The sequence below is a fragment of the Patagioenas fasciata genome, chromosome Z, assembly GCF_037038585.1.
Source record: "Patagioenas fasciata isolate bPatFas1 chromosome Z, bPatFas1.hap1, whole genome shotgun sequence".
Classification (NCBI taxonomy): Eukaryota; Metazoa; Chordata; class Aves; order Columbiformes; family Columbidae; genus Patagioenas; species Patagioenas fasciata.
The window spans coordinates 505,493-522,287 of NC_092560.1; the positions used below are offsets into that span (position 1 = coordinate 505,493).

The 16,795-nt window shown below is 51.6% G+C and overlaps 1 protein-coding gene across 3 annotated transcripts; it reads right to left on the bottom strand.

The window, feature by feature from the left end:
* Window positions 1-47: 47 nt before the first annotated feature.
* Window positions 48-16,766, bottom strand: ZBTB5 (zinc finger and BTB domain containing 5). Of its 3 annotated transcripts, none has more exons than XM_065861422.2 (2): window positions 16,642-16,766; window positions 48-4,091 (listed from the first exon to the last, which is right to left on the bottom strand). In XM_065861422.2, exon 2 carries the CDS (start codon window positions 4,085-4,087, stop codon window positions 2,063-2,065), a length of 2,025 nt encoding a protein of 674 aa, XP_065717494.1. In that variant the 5' UTR covers window positions 4,088-4,091; window positions 16,642-16,766; the 3' UTR covers window positions 48-2,062. The 3 variants fall into 3 exon arrangements, with proteins under 3 accessions (XP_065717494.1, XP_071658604.1, XP_065717496.1); XM_071802503.1 differs by lacking the exon at window positions 16,642-16,766 and adding an exon at window positions 16,263-16,385; XM_065861424.2 differs by lacking the exon at window positions 16,642-16,766 and adding an exon at window positions 16,089-16,253.
* Window positions 16,767-16,795: the final 29 nt, after the last annotated feature.

Genomic DNA, 16,795 nt, shown 5'->3' on the forward strand with positions numbered 1-16,795 from the left:
AAGATGAAACAATCAGAATGTTACTAATAAGGCAACACAAGAAAATATCAAAGTACAAAATACGGCATTTTATTGATGTTTCAGTGAGATTGTTTAGTGTAGCTCAATGCTGTTAGTCCCGATATCAAAATTATTACCAAACAAAATGTGGCATATCCTAACACTTTACAAAAATGCAGCACGTTTCCTTAATGCTTATAAAATCAAGAGCCAGAATATGACCATTAAATAAATCCCATAACAAAACCTCAGCACTGGAATCAACCCAACCGTTCGCGCCGTTTCCGTGCTCCTGTTCACGTGGGGCGCTCAGGGCGCAGTTGACACGTTGACAGGCGTTTCGCGTTTTTTGATGTGGAGCAGTGTAATTAGAGATGAAGACACGTTTCTTCATTAGAGGACGACTGTTTCACATAAAGCCAAGCACAGAAAGGTTTCCGTGTTTCCTTCGGTGTGATAGTGACTGCTGGGTTCCTGTGCTTCCACAGTTTCCAACGTTCATCCTGCTACGTGGATCGGGATTTTCAGTTTATCCAAGCAGAAGTCCAAGAGGTTTAAGGCTGACCATCAGGTAGCAAAAACTCCACAAAACTGCCAAATATCATCACACAGGATACACGTGCTACACAGAATGAAATACGGAGGGGAAGGTTTGCCAAGTTAGCTTCTCTATGAACAGAAGGCTGTTGCTGTGTGGCTCACACGGGAGGAAACGCAAACAGCGGCAGGGGGCAGCGCGAGTGCTCCAAACCCGCTGCAGCAGCCCGGTGTGCTGAGCGCAGTCCTGAGCTCACGTGCATCCTTAGCAAAGGGGCTGCAGACGGTGTTAGTTAGCGGTATCAAAGAAGAGGAAATTAAAACAAGATTCACACGGCTCGCTTGGAGAACAACGATCACTGGATTTCTGCTCTACAAAGGGTGCAGTGCTATTTTTTTTCAAATTAAATTTATGCTAGATTTTCTAAATTTATGTGGAAAAGTGCATTTATGACACTACTTAAGTGGAAGGACTGCATTGGACAACTACATTTTACAGAGGGACATAAATAAATATGGCAAATGAGGATGATTGCTGACTGGCTTGATGTGAGGAACAAGCCGTGGCTGCGAAGGAAAGCGAGCCCGAGTACGGAGGAGGAAATTAAAGCCCGAAGATAAGAGTGTCAGAAAAGGACAATATGCGTATGCAATAACGGGGATCAGATTGACTATCAGCATCTGGAAACAGCGAGATATACAGTAAAAAAGCCATCACAAACTATCTCTCTCCTTCAAAATAACAAAGCAGACAAAGACAAGCTCTTTTCAGACTTCTGTGTATATAGAATTTTAACACAGGAGATGCAAACTGGTTAAAATACTGCTAAGAATAGCACGAACAAGAAACAGTACTTCACTTATCACTTAATACAAGTTTCTACAGAAAAAAATCAAACATCCAGATCTTGCTGTATTCAAAGTATATATACATCTGGCAGTCCAAAAGTTACTTGTCTTGGATTTAAGCACCTTCAATACACAGTGTCCTTTACTACAAAACAGCCAAACATACATTCATAACCCTAGAACTATTTTTATTATTAGCCTATTTTAGAGCATTATGTCAGACAGGTGCACGCAAAGTTGTCTTTTAAAGATAAGCAATCTGCGTTAGTTACAGTAAACAGCTCTTGCACTACTGTCCATACATAATGCAGCTACTTGTTTTACAGGTCATTTATTTAAATGCTTTCACTTTTACAAAATACTTCAGAAAAAAACAAACAAGAGGAAATTTGCACTTCAGCTTCTGATTCTCGAAACGTGCTACTTTGTGAGATAACTACCCCTGTGCCCTGCGAAGGAGCCGCCGGCGCTGGGACTGCATCACCCGGCCCCAGCCCCACAACAGCCCTGCGAGGTAGAACAGAAATATCCCCAATCGACAGAAGCCAGACTTCTGCGCCACGGCACCGTCACACCCGAGAGTCCGCGGCCCGGCGGGAGGCGCCGAGCGCGCAGCGCGGCGGACGCGGCGCCCCGCGGTGCCTCGGGAGCGGGCGCCGTGCCGCGGCCCCGCGGCTCACAGCAGCGCGCTGGGCAGGTTGCTGCTCTGCCACCGCAGGCAGGTGGTCTTGGAGTGCTTGTAGAGGTGGCTGGACTGGCTGAACCGCTTGCCGCACTTGAGGCAGGCGTAAGGCTTTTCCCCGGTGTGCACGCGGATGTGCTTCTTGCAGTCCGTCAGCGTCAGGAACGTCTTGCAGCAGATCTTGCACGCGTACTTGCGCGCGCCTTCCACGACCAAGACGTTGTGCTCCGATAAGGCCTTCTTGCACTTGGAAAGGACGTCGGCGGACGCCCTGGTCAGCTGCGGCGGGCCGGGCTGCGACGGGTGCCCGCCTTCGAAAGACGCGGTGCCGTTCATGATGAGCTGGGAGCTGGAGGAGCTCTCCTGCAGCTGGGAGCTCCTGACGGACGTCACCACCGGCATTTTGGGGGCGATGCGGCGGTACCCAGGAAAGCTGCTGGCTCCGCCTCTGACTGAGCCCATCATTGCCCGCGACAGGGAGTGCAAGCCCAAGCCCGACCGTGGAAAATCCATGCCAAACTGTTCCACCGCCCGGTACCCAGAAGTCTGTACGCAGGGGAGACCCATCACATCCTGCATTGGCCTAACGAAGTGGGAGTCTGCAGGCTCACTGAACGGGTTCTCGACATGAGAGACGGTGGCAGACGAATGGCCACCAGCAGGCCCCGACTCCGGACTCATCAGGTAAGAGGCGTCGCTGTCCATCCTGCAGTCACTGGTGGTATTGGGAATGTTGTCATCGCTGTTCTGACTAGCACCAAAGCCACCACCTCTGCTTTTATTCAGAAAATTTGAGATACTGAAAGTAGACTTGTGTTCCAGGTTATTTGACACCTCCACAATATGGATGTCTCCCACCCTGTCGGTGCTGGACTGTGGGTCAGAAAAGCTGCGATCGCTGCTCTCGGGACTCAGTTCTATCTTCTCCGCGCTCACTACCCCTCCTTCCACTTCAACAGACTCGCTGCCCTCTGCTTGGGAAGTGACATCGCTCACCTCGTCCTGAGGCTCGGGTGAGCTCAGGGGCTCGGACTTCACCACCACCCGCATGTGCTCCTTCTCGTTCAGACCGACCTCTGGATTCTCGCAGGGGAAGCTGTTCTTCTCAGAAGCAGGCTCCTGGTCAAAGCTGGTTTCCACCTGTGTTGTCTGGGACGCCATGGACATCTGTGAGATGTTTCCTGCGCTGTTGTCAGACTGGCTGGGCACTTGAGCATCTTCCTGAGCACCGAAAGACTGATCAAACATAATAGTATTGTCCTCCGGGTTGTCAGCAACAGCATCAGCCTTAGAGCTGTCCACAATCTTCAGTGAGTCTGGGGAGAAGAAATCTTCCCGCGAATGAACCACCGCCTGGCCGCTCTCCGCAGCCACGTCGGACACAGACTCGTCCATGGCGGGCCTGATGCGCTGCCGGCCCCGATCCTCTGAAGACTGTTTGCGCTTGTGGAGACGGCGGATGGGGAAAGCAGCGCGCTGCTCCATGTTACTCCTCATTGAGGAGCTCATGGTGTTCGGCTGTTCCTCTGTGCTCTGCGTGGAATTTAAGGCAGAGCTCACGATGCTCAGCCCGAGCTGTTGGAGCATGAACGACCTCTGCATGCGGGCGTTTTGCTCCTGAACTCTGTCGCTCGGTGGAGACATGGGCAGCGTCCTGGTGGTAAGGTAGTGTTTGCACGCTTTAACAACCGAGTTCAAATGTAAGTGGGAAGCAGCCAGCAGGACATCCATGACGTTGCTCTCCCCGAGCATCAGTGTGGAAGTATACATCATGTCTATCAGAGCGGCGAACGCTTCCGCTGTCACCACCTCGCTGTCCAGCTGAATCATGTTCATAGTCTGATCTCCTTCTGCTACAGTGAACAGCGCTCGGAAATGTGTGCTACACGCTGCCAAGACAGAGCGGTGGGCCTTGAAATGCCTGTTTCCCACCACGATGACGCAGTCGCAAAGCTGGCCATGAAGCCTCTGGTAGTTGAGCTGCTGAAAGATTTGCTCAAAGTGTCCTGGAAAATCCATGATCCTATAAAACAAAACAGAAGAAACTAATATTAAGAATCGCTATTCAGACCATAGTGAAACTGGGTTTAAAACGAAAAAACGGCCAAAAGACAGGTGACCAAAAACTGATCTGAATTTTACCACGGCCTCCCGGGCAGTACCAAAGCTGGCGAGCTGGCGGAGCAGGACAAGGAAGAGAACAGAGGCTCTGGATCGGGCTGGTCCAGCGTAACACGCACCCCAGTGCCAGACGTGTCACAGGCAGCTCTGCTGGGACCAGCAGCGCAGGTCAGCTCACCCCCCTGGCTCCTGTGCAAGCTGAAACAGCTAATCCTGGTATGGCTTTGTTTGTTCATTTCGTTTTGTTAAATCTGATTGTGAATAATCTACTGCAACATTTGATAAACCGCTCCTACTGAAAAGTCTGAACTATAGCTCTCATCTCATTTAATCCAGTTTCACCTTCTGCAGCTTCTCAGCTACTGTGTGGAACTGTCATCCGAGCATCTGCTTTCACACAGACACACAGAACAGAGCCAATGGAAAGGAAGGGAGACGCTTGTGCATGGGAACGAGCAGTCAGCTCTGTCTCAAAGTGCCACCTCTAGCTATCGGAAGTGCAATATAATTTTCTTATTCACTATAAATTATCGGCTGGGATGCACTGAGCATCCTCTGTTTTTCCCACAAAACAACTAAAATGGCAGTAAGAAAGAAAATTCTGCGACCATTGAAAGCAGTCTCCACACTTGCTATTTCTTGCAAACCTTTCTGGTCCATAAGGAAGTTACAGGAAGCTATTGACAAAATTATGCACCACTCAACCAGACAAACTCAGGGTGCTTTTCTTAAATTCCCATTAGCAGAACACAAGTCAAATCTTCGCAGACTCACCTTAAGACCACATAGGTGACTTTTGGTGATATCTCTATGTTTCTCATGACAAATCAACAAAGTATGAGATATGGGGAACAGAAAGGTGTATGTATGAGGCAGACACACACGTTTTTGTGTTCAAACATATTTTTCAATAGAATACCACACTATCATGTGATGTAAAAAGACAGTAAACCCACTAAATAGGTCACACACAAAGAATTATGGTTTTGAAGACGGATCAAATGCGAGTCTGACAATTCAGAGATTATGTCCTCAAGTGCACAGACGCTGTGAACAAACCTCGTGCTGTGTTTGCGTGCGCGCACAGTGACGAGCTGAACGAGCTCACTGCAGAGAGCTTCCACAGACCAGGCCTGACCGGTGGAGCGTGCTCAGGGCTCCAGGCTCCGCGCAGGAGTTTCACCACGCTCCGCGCAGAGGCTGTGGCTGCCAAGGACACCCCTCCGCTCAGAGGAACACAAGCACAGCTGCTCGTGTGCATCGTTAATTACTCTGGAATCCTGTTCACCTGGACGGACACAGATCAGCTCTTTACCCGGAAGGATCGGCAGAAAAAGTCAAGCCTCAGAAATGCAAAGAGCATCGCCCAAGCTCGCGGGCACGGAGGGACAATGGCACGTGACCACGGAGGGACAGCGGCACGTGGCCACAGAGAGACAGCGGCACATGGCCAGCGAGGGACAGTGGCACATGGCCATGGAGGGACAGCGGCACGTGGCCACGGAGGGACAGCGGCACGTGGCCACGGAGGGACAGCGGCACGTGGCCACGGAGGGACAGTGGCACGAGGCCACGGAGGGACAGTGGCACGTGGCCACGGAGAGACAGTGGCACGAAGCCATGGAGGGACAGTGACACGTGGCCACACAGGCTACATGGCAGCTCAGGGCTCTGCACCCCGCTTCTGCACCTCCTTTGCTGCTCAGCAACTGGCAGAGCCCACAAAACCAAGCAGTCATGGATGGTCACGGGTGGATTTACACACGTGTGTGTGCGTGTAAGCAGGCAGCTGTAGAATTAGAAGTATCTGTGGGCAGCAACTCAGCTCAAAGCAGGAAAGTACATCTGCAATGCTCCCCAGCCCCAGTTATCACCATCAACACGCCAAGAGAACGTGGAAGCATTCTTGACTGTCTTTTACAAAGGATGAGCTTGTTTTGAACAGTTCGGGAGTATTTTTGCAAGCAGCCTGAGATCAGGCTTGTTGTTGTGGAGATAACACACACTCCGTGTGCCCCCGTCCCACACAACGCCCCGCTCAGTCAAGTTCGACACCCACCACACTGAGCCCGGCGCCGGGGAGCTGGGCTGGGCCGAGCGCAATTCCCAGACACGGCAGAGCCGGCACGGCCCAACGCGCGCTGGTGCTCTGCGGGGTGCAGAGCCGGCACGGCCCAACGCGCGCTGGTGCTCCGCGGGGTGCAGAGCCGGCACGGCCCAACACGCGCTGGTGCTCCGCGGGGTGCAGAGCCGGCGTGCAGAGCCGGCACGGCCCAACGTGTGCTGGTGCTCCGTGGGGTGCAGTGCCAGGCTACAAACCTCGCTGGACTTAAAATAGCAGTGCCAAAGTCAAAAACGTGTCAGTGGCACCACTGGATATTGAGATGGGCAGAGGAGCAACTGTGCTTGGGAACACTCGTTGTCTCTAAGTAACGCGGTTCTGCGCTGTCCGGCACAGGACGCTGCACACAGCTAACGGGCTGGACGGCCTTAGAGGCAGATCCTCTGTTTTTAGCCTGTCCCGATGCACAGGGGACACTACTGTGTCACAAACAGCCAGCGTTTTCTGATTCCCAGGGTTATGAAATGCCTTAGGGGCACCTGGACAAACAAAGGGACATGCTCAAGTTTGCCACTTTTGCTGCACTTACACTAACGTCAGGCTGCATAAAATTAAGGGAATCAGTAGTAGGTGAAGAGATCTGAATTAACTGCAGAAGAGGTGGCAAACTAATGTAAAACCACAAAGATGACGTGCACTTTGCAATCTGCTGCAGACGAAGTCTCCAGTCGGTTACTGGACAGGGAACCTTGCTCCTCTCCAGAGCAGACGGGCTTGCGAAGAACCAGTTCTACCTAAACACTGGAAAGCCAAAAATTCCACAGGCGGAAATCTGTTGCCCCCAACTGTAACTGGTTCCCGTATATTCTAAAAAGAAGAAAGAAACATATTACACTTTGTTCCTTCTAGTAATGGTGAGGTCCAGGCTTACCGCTGCACCAAAAGTGCCCTGACTGGGCAGCACTGAGGCTATGATGCCTGAATGCCTGAAACAATCACTGTAATGAGATTTAGTTCAGAACTATGTCAGTCTCCTTTATATCTACAAATGAAGTTGTGTAATAAAACGGGAGAATTTGGCTTTGGTGCTTTTTAAAAATTAAAAATAGGAATACATACAATAGGTGATTTTATTACCTTTCCCTACCAATGCATAATGAGAATAATAACAAGATGACATTTTCAAACAAAAAAATGTTAAACAAGACAAGCTTTGGAATTGCAGAGTTTTCAGTCCTACACATTTTCTCCGAGACGAGTGTAGCACGAGGGAAAGCGAGGAAATGCTTCCTGGTGGATGCAGGAAGTGGGAGGGACGACAATCAGACCCTGAAACGCGCTGGCTCGGGGCGGCAGGGCAGGAGGACGCAGCCCGTGACAGGGCCCGTGTGCGGCGGTGGCAGCACAGCGAGCGGCAGCGCGGGGAGCGGCGGCGGCAGCGCGGGGAGCGGCGGCGGCAGCGCGGGGAGCAGCAGCGCGGGGAGCAGCAGCGCGGGGAGCAGCAGCGCGGGGAGCAGCAGCGGCGGCGCGGGGAGCAGCGGCGCGGGGAGCAGCGGCGCGGGGAGCAGCGGCGCGGGGAGCAGCGGCGGCAGCGCGGGGAGCAGCGGCGTGGGGAGCAGCGGTGGCAGCGCAGGGAGCAGCGGCGTGGGGAGCAGCGGTGGCAGCACAGGGAGCAGCAGCGCAGGGAGCGGGGAGCAGTGGTGGCAGCGCAGGGAGCAGCAGCGCGGGGAGCATGGAGCAGCGGTGGCAGCGCAGGGAGCAGCAGCGCGGGGAGCAGCGGCGGCAGCGCAGGGAGCAGCAGCGCGGGGAGCGGGGAGCAGCGGTGGCAGCGCAAGGAGCGGGAGCGTGTGGAGCGGCGGCGGCAGCGCAGGGAGCGGGAGCGCGGGGAGCGGGGAGCAGCGGCGGCAGCGCGGGGAGCGGCAGTGGCCGGCGGCTCCGAGCATCCCGTGCTGTCCGCCCGCACTGCTCACACCTCGATAAACTCACGTCCTCCTCTGCTCCGGTGCACACTGTGCGGGGACAACCTCCTGTGCAGGGAGAGTTGCCATGGCTGCGCTTCCCTGGGAGGCTGAGGGGACCTACAGCAATTCCGCATCTGTCTGCTTTTGCTCACCCATGAGATGGGACAGGTGCTACACTGGAGATAACGCTCTGTCCTCGGCCTCACGGGACTAAAACACAGGATCCAGGGGGAATCTGGAGGAGGTGTGGGGGGGAACAGTTGCCAGAGTGACAAAGAAACTCTCACTGCATTTGGAGAACCATCACTACAGCATCAGCGTGCTCTTGCGGGGCCTGCGGGTTGGTCTTTCCACTCCGCTCCCAGTCACGAGGGACAGCTGCAAGGAACCATCTCACGCTGTGGGGCTATTTGCACAGCTGATCACACAGCCCTGCACAAGCGCCCCGGAGAGGGACAGGACGCCCCGTCCCCACGGCAGGACGGACGGACAGCGCGGTGCCAGCTGCAGCCACCTCCGAAGTGCAGCAGTGCTGAACCACACCGCAGCTGCCACAGGCGCCAGCAGCTCCCAGCCGGTGCTCTGCTTCGGGTCACCGCGAGAAACGCACTGCGGAGACACAAAATACCCAGGAGCTCATGCACTGCCCTTACCAAGCCGGAAGACAATGTAGTAACACATCCGAACCAACGTGCAGAGAAGACCGGAGGTGGAAAACAACAAACCATGTGAGAACAGGACGGCACATCAGGAAGAAGACTGAGCTGGAATCCAGAAAGGAAGGCGGGTTACGGGGATGGTCCAGCGTACTTCTGCCCAGGCAGCAACATGTACTTGAACCACAGAAAACAGGCAAGAGTTGTTGTTTTGACCAATTATTTGGAATTTCAGGATTCAGAGAGCCCTTGCTCACGGTCACCAGAAGTGACTGCATTCTTTGTGCACCTGAAACAAGACAAACCCCAGTTTTGCTTCAAACAACCTTAACTTGGCTTGGTATTTTTTACTACACCACAGATGCTGAAGTCCTCAAACTAGAATCAACTAATACAAACATCACAGCGAAGCTGAGATCTTGTAAAAGACCAGCTGAAAATTATAACACTAGACCGGAGCCACACATGCTGCATACTATCCACACACATTTGGTGAGATACCCGCTACTGCAGGTTACTATATATGTCCAATACATCTAAGTAAATATCTAGATATATGTATGAGCCACATATTTTTGGATACACACAGTCTGTCTGCCCCTCCTGCTTCAGCAATACCTTGCCCTTCAGCAACAGCTTGTTGTCATCATCACTTAATGAATTCTGTCTGCAACTGCTAACCTAAAGATATATAAATCATTTCAGTTTTAGGTCGGTCTGCTCATAAACAAAGACCAGAGTGCCTTGCAAAACTCCTGATCACAACTACAGACAGCACTGACCTTGCAGCTTCACACATTTTGAATACACAATTAGCTGAGTCCTGCTTAAAAACATCTCAGGACTGTTGGATAAAGTGTCCTTTAGCTGAACGTTGCCCATTATATGATAAAGGACTATGTAATGCAATATGCAAGTGTGTAACCAATTGGCTCTTCAGGGTGTGAATGCAAGGATAAGACTTCGTGTATAATGGCTGCTACCTTTCTTGCTGGTGTGCTGGACTTATTCCAGCAGCCAGATTTGAGCACCTCTGCTGACATTCAGGTTTTGTTTGCAGCCCGGGTGGCAGAACCCTGATTTTGGGACAGCAAGCTGACCACAGAGACTCCGCTGTGTGGTTCTTCCACTGACTCAGACCCAGGCAGTGGGACTCACGGGGAGAATCAGTGAATTCCATAGATTCATTGAAGAAAAAAATATAAATGGAGAGCTATTAAATATTGAGATGCCATCTCTACCTGGGGAAGGCACTAAACCGCAAGCCACTTGAGACATAGTTTTACATATACTTACATCTCTGGCTTTCAATTTTACAGCTTGCTCTGATATTTTTGGAAGAGTTTTAAGAGAGAACTATGATTTTTTTTTTTTTTTAATGTAAGGCTGATTTGGTAAATATTAATATGGAAGCATTTTCTCCCTAACATTTTGATTATACACTTACAAAGAAAAATAATCTTTGACTAAAAAGCGTGCTCACTAACTATTTAAATACTTAATTTGCTTCTTCACTGCTAGAGGAAAACCTACCAGAGCAGATGCAGCAGCCCAAGAGAGGTGAGGCTTCTGCTGGGCTGACCTCCGGCCATCGGACACTCACACGCCAGCGCCTCCGCTAGCCAGGGACACGGGGACCCTGCGGGGGTCCCCATGGCCACACTCACACCCAGCAGAGAGCCCCCCGGGACAGAGCCAGGAAGGAGTTCAACAAGGAGCAGGACAGACGGTGCTGATCTGGTGCGTGGCATGGCCGGGCGAGCACACTGACTGTGAACGGCACTTTTCATCCCCCTATCCCGCTCCATTTCCACAGCTTTTGCTCCACAAGTCCCCTCACCTCCTGTTTTGCCTCTAAACATCCCGTAATAAGTCCTGTAGGATCCCACACTGTTTGTCCCTGCAGCCTGTGTTTGGCAGCAGTGGGCAATGACCCCTTAGTCTGACCGAGCGCGACGCACCACGCTGGGACACGGGCAGGGGCTGTGCTGGGACTGCCCTGCCAGCGCTGGGACGCGGTGCTTCGTCCTCGGGGTCCCCGGCCTGGGCTCCCAGCCGTGCCCCTGTGCTCCTGCAGAGGTGGGTCTGGGGGCAGCCCTGCGGGCCTGTTTGGGATCCCCCTCCCGCCATCGCTCCCTGGGAGCTGAGCAGAGCAGCCTCATCACGTTCTCCTGTGGGGGACCCTGCTCCAGCAGCTGGGCTGGACTGGCTGAGCTGCAGAGCTCCCTTCCAACCCCAGCCGGCCTGGGATTCTCTGCCAAACACTCGTGGTGGCACATGGCAAAATATTCCTCATATATGCTGATGAAGATAAGGCTTACACTTCTTAAACTAAGCCTTCCATATTAAGACAGCAAGAGAACTAAAAATACCTAATTGGGAAGATGATGTGCAAGTGTTTTGAAATTCTAGGAAAACAGACCTACACTTGACAATTACACAGACGGTTCATTAATTTCCCATTAGTTATTAACCTTAGGAGTGTCTCTGTCAACTCCAACCAAATTTAACAAAGAGGAGATTAGATACACACTTCTCGTTGGTGTGTGGTTACAGAAAAAGCCAAGTTTATAAGGGATACTTCTCACAGAGTCATCATTCATTCCCTTATTTCCTTAAACAACAGGAATCGCCCCAAACCAGTGGCTGGCGGGTTTGCACACTCGGCTCTGAACGCGGCACTCGTGCCGCCTGCCCAGCCAGGGAATGGAGGCACCAGGGGCACCTGGTCACACAGCCACATAGCAGGAGAACAGATACGATTGATTTGTCCACAGGAATGCAGGTTTTATTAGCACATATTTCTATTATACTACTCGTAATGGTAAAAATTTCTTCATATGGTTTCTCTTTCTTTAATTATAGCATTGACAATACTATGTAGACTTACAGCCCCTTTTCCCATCAAATCCCTTTGCTCTAATATTTAAGCTGCAGCAAGAAGGGACAAGGAAAGTATTTAAGTACACCTGCCCTAAAACTACTGCAGAATCAAACACTTTTCTCTTGCTTCTTTAAAGAAAAAGTTAAAGTTAATTCACTGTAAAATAGTGTGAAAAAATAATGACTAAGAATAATGATCTATTTAAAATTTAATTGCTATGTCCAGTACTAAAGGACACAAATCAAACAAACAATCAAACACAACCTCAAGTCTCCCCTAAATAAGCCTTTAAAAAGTTTGCAGAGTAACTGATTTTGTGTTACTAAAACCAACAACAAAAGCTGCCTCAACTGTACCAGTCCGTAGAACAGTATCAGAAGACATCTCATATATAAATACACTATTGAAAACTTCACACTAGGTACTTATTTTTCCCTTGTTGGACAAACAATAGACAATTTATTACTTGCACCTCAAACTCCATTCCAAACAACCTGTATTTAAAAGCATTTGCTGTTGTGGGTACCAGGGCCGAAGGAATCCCTGAAATATAACTTAACCTGAAAGTGTGCCAACATGATATTAATAATTGTGTGCCTCTTAGCTTAAATCACAGTTTCCAAAACATTACAATACCCTTCCCCTTGTGCTTGAAATAGCACATCTCATAAAAAGCTCCCCTGAAGCCTAAAATACAAACATAAATTTAGATGGAAGTCAGTGATACAGGTGTTAGTTATGAAAACACTTGCTACTATCACATTTTTTTTTAACAAGCCATCAGGATGGTGGGAGGGCAGAGGCACGAAGAAATGGAAATCTTCACTTATTCGACATCTTCAGCAAGCTCTATCACTGTGAAACGGGGAGGGTACACATTCTCTGCTCTGAGAGTGCTTCCAAGCTGAACACATGGTGAAATTGTAGTTAACGGTAGTTAAAATGATTTCTAGATCTGCCCCATACAACTGAACGTGACTCGTGTCACATCGTTCTGGTGTCTGCCAGCCAGGAAAGGCATTTCTGTGTGTGTCTGACAAGTTCCTGATCTGGGGACTGACAGCTGAGCTTACAACATCTCATTTGAGGTGCTTCCTTAGCCAGGTTTTATAAATAGTTCAGCTCACAGAGTTTATCTCCCCATTGTCAGGGAGGACGAGTTACAATTTGTCTGAGAACCAGAAAGGATAAACTGCACTGCAAAAGCCACTGTTGGTTGCACCGCCATCCAGAGAAAAGAGGTTCACACGCAGCTTCGTGTTTTCTCATCACCTGAAGGTACTGCAGGCATACTCCAACCTATGGCAACACCAACTCGTTAGCAAACAACAGCATGGCTCACCAGCTGCAAACAGCATCCTTGAGAGCAGCAACAGAAAGCTTCCTAAAAAAGGCAAGATTTTTCTTAGACACTCTCAGTTACCTGCAGAAACGGCCACCATGAGTGACAATGGGACGCACAGCCATCCACGCGCTCCTCAGCCTTCCACTCACCTCCTCCCAGCCCTGGGACGTGTCTCTTGGTCTCCGAATCCACAGCACAGCGTGACACTGCACAGGAACACGCAGGGGAGACCGAAACGTGACACTCCTGCATCCTGATGTGCTGGCTCCGCTTGGCACCTGAGGGGTTGCTTCTTTGTTGTAATTCCATGGTTTAACACGCCTGTACAGCTGTATATTCTGAACAGACTGAGCGCTGTTTCCTGATGAATTCTGGCCACCCACCATTCCAGTGTTCACCATCTGGGCTTCAAGGCCGGTACCACGGCTTCCACAGGCACCAGTCCCTCTCTCAAAAAAGCTGACATATGCTTTTCTGGTCAACTTACAAAAGCAGTGTTTTACAGGTATCAATAAGAAACAGGAAAAGAAGATCATGGATTCTATTCTTGATCATACAAAGCTAAAAAGCTATACCTAGACATAAGAAAATTGCTGTTCCCAAGAGCACAATGTGGTTTTAGGCATTTGACAGTGAAACATGTGAAGAAAGCTGTTTGGGTAGCATGACCATTTATTTACAAAGGGAAAAGCGCAGAAAACTGGCAATACAGCCGTCTAAGGGCACGAGAAGCCAAACTGCCACCAACGAGGCCAGATCTGAACTCACAGCCACGCTATCAGCCCGGAAACCTCTGCTGAGGTTCTGGTGCCACAGCAGCTGCCGCCGCTGCCGCCATCCTCGCGGGAATGCCCAGCGCTGCGAGGGGGACTCAGCGCCAGCTGCTCCTGCCTGGCACCACCGCAGCTCGTGAGCCAAACCACAGACCCCGCGCAGAACCAAACGCCTGCAGGACCCAAAGAAAAGGGCAGCCACGGATGGCTCGGCGCCAGCATGACGTCTTCTTGCTCAATACAGCCATCACTTTTAGACTTAGCTCTTCAATTTCACGTTTTACCAGAAACTCAAGAATTTTAAACAGCCCTGCCCAACCAGCTTCCTTGGTGATTCCTATTCCTATATTTCTAACCTAACTGAAAGTAGGATTAACTGCATAATGAATAAATCTACTTCTGCCAGGAAATGGTTGAGTTCGAACTAACAAATGTTAGCTAGCCACCACCACATTAGTAGTACATGTTTTCAGCCTATGCAAATAACTACATCCATACAACTGATTCAGAGATGACTACTGTGTTTCAAATGAGAACTGTTAAATTGTCTGCTTCCTATCTTCCCAAACTCGTTTCAAGAACTCATCTTCTAATATTATCATTTTACCCTCAAATGGGAAAAAAACTACCCAGATGCACTGCATAGCGCTGTCTGTTTTGGCATTGTGGTGGGCTGATCAGACCACGCAGCCACTCTCTCACTCCTGCTCCTCAGCAAGATGGGGGAGAAAGTAAGATGAAAAGCTTGTGGGTTGAGAAAAGGACAAGGAGGTAATTCACCAACTACCATCTGAAACACTTGACTTAGGGAAGATTAATTTCACTACTGCAAATAAACAACAGAGGGAGGCAGGGAGGGATACCACCTTGCCTCTACCGTTCTTCCTTCTTCCCAGGCTCATCTTCACCAACTCTTTCATCTCCGTGCCCCCAGCAGCGCAGGGGGACAGGCAATGGGGTTGTGGTCAGTTCATAACGCTCCATCTCTGCCACTCCACTCTCCTTGCTCTCTTTCCCGCTCCACCGTGGGGACCCTCCCATGGGAGACAGTCTTGCACAAACCTCTCCAACGTGGGTCCTTCCCTGGGCTGCAGCTCTTAAAAAACTGCCCCTCTGTGGGCTCTTCCCTCCATGGGACCACAGTCCTGACAGGAGGCTGCTCCAATGCTGGCTCTCCAGAGGCTGCAGCTCCCTCTAGGCCACATCCAGCTGCTCCACCATGGACCTCCACGGCTGCATGGACAGTCAAACTCACCATGGTCTGCACCACAGGCTGCAGGAGAACCTCCACTCTGGTGTCTGGAGCACCTGCTGTCCCTCCTTCTTCACTGACTCTGGTGTCTGCTGGGCTGTGCCTCTCACATATTCTCACTCCTCGCTCCCCGCTGCTGTTCCACTGCAGTTTTTTCCCCTTCTTAAACGGGCTATTGCAGAGGCACTCCCATCGCCACTGATGGGCTGAGCCTTGGCCAGCAGAAGGTCAGCCCTGGGGCTCACTGGAATGGTCTCTGGCTGATACAGGGCGGGTTCTGCTGCCTACTCACAGAAGCCACCCTTGCAGCCCCTCCACTTGCAACGCCATGCAAAAACCCAATACAAGCATGTACTAATTAAATATTAAACAGAAAACATCACCTTAATTGCGGTTTAAGAGTCACACTAGAAGGTAATAATTTATGTGATTTGAATATATTATGCTAAGTAACCATATTCCTTCTGAATAAAGGTGGAGGAAGAAATTAGGCAGCTTTTGTCTGTTCAAAGACAGTAACTTCCTTCTCTGCTTTCACACAGACTCCACTCCAGCTCCACCTTCATAACACGCGGCTTTACAGCAGAGTGTGGCACGGTCACCAGCTCAACTATGGCAGAGTTTGCCTTGGGTAGCATGACCAGGAGAAAAAACAGTGAGTTAGGTCAGTGCCAGAGACAACACACACATTGCAGAGAAGCGACTGGTGTGCGTGCACTTTTCGTACACCAACAGCACACGTAAAACCTCTGCACCCGTGTGCCGTCCACAAGATGAACTATCCTTCAATAATTACACCAAGTACAAGAACGTAATGTATAATATACAGACACGTTTCTTTGACAATATCAGAATATTAACTGAGAGCTGAGAGGCGGTTGTTCCTGTGCACATTCCCAAATGCTCTGAACGGCCCTGTACTGAAGAACCGAGTTGCACCTTTGTTTTCTTTTTTATTCACATTACCTGGAAGATCCAGGCCTTATGTCTCACTCAAGACAGCATCCACATCTCATCCCTCCACCTCCTGATGAGTAGTTAAAAATACACCCGGACGTTCTGCGCCTGACATGAAACCCCTGCGCACACCACAAAAGGCCCTCCCGAGGTTCCTCCTCTAACGCGGCGCCTCCCGCTCACATCGCAGCTTTGTTGTCTCCACCAGGTCAGGGCCGAGCGCTCCGCTCCGGACCGCGCAGAGCAGCGCTGGGCCGCGGCCGGGCCCCCGGAGCGGCGGGACCCCGGGGACGGCTCCTCCCTGGTCCCGCACCGCCGCGCGTGTCCCGCCGCTGCGCCCACGGCCGCGGACCCGCAGCGCCGTGCCGGCCCCCGCGCTCCCGGCACCGCCGCCCCGCGGGGCCCCCGCCGGCCCTGGGACTGCCGTGGCGGCGGGGGCGGGGCCGGGGCCGGGGCCGCCCGGAGCAGACGCGCTCCCGCCCGCCCGGCCCGGCCGCTCACGTCACCGCCGCCCGCCGCGTGTGCCACCGGCGCCGCCCGCCGGGCCCGCCGCCCCGCTCACCTGCGGTCCCCGCCCCCGGCGCCTCAGCTCGTCGGGCGGGAAGGGCCGGGCGCGCCCGTCCGCCCCGTCCCCGCGGCCCCGTCCCCTCCGCAGCTCCGCCCCCGGCCCTGCGCTGCGGCCGCGACGACGGGCGGAAGTGACGCCATCACGCAGC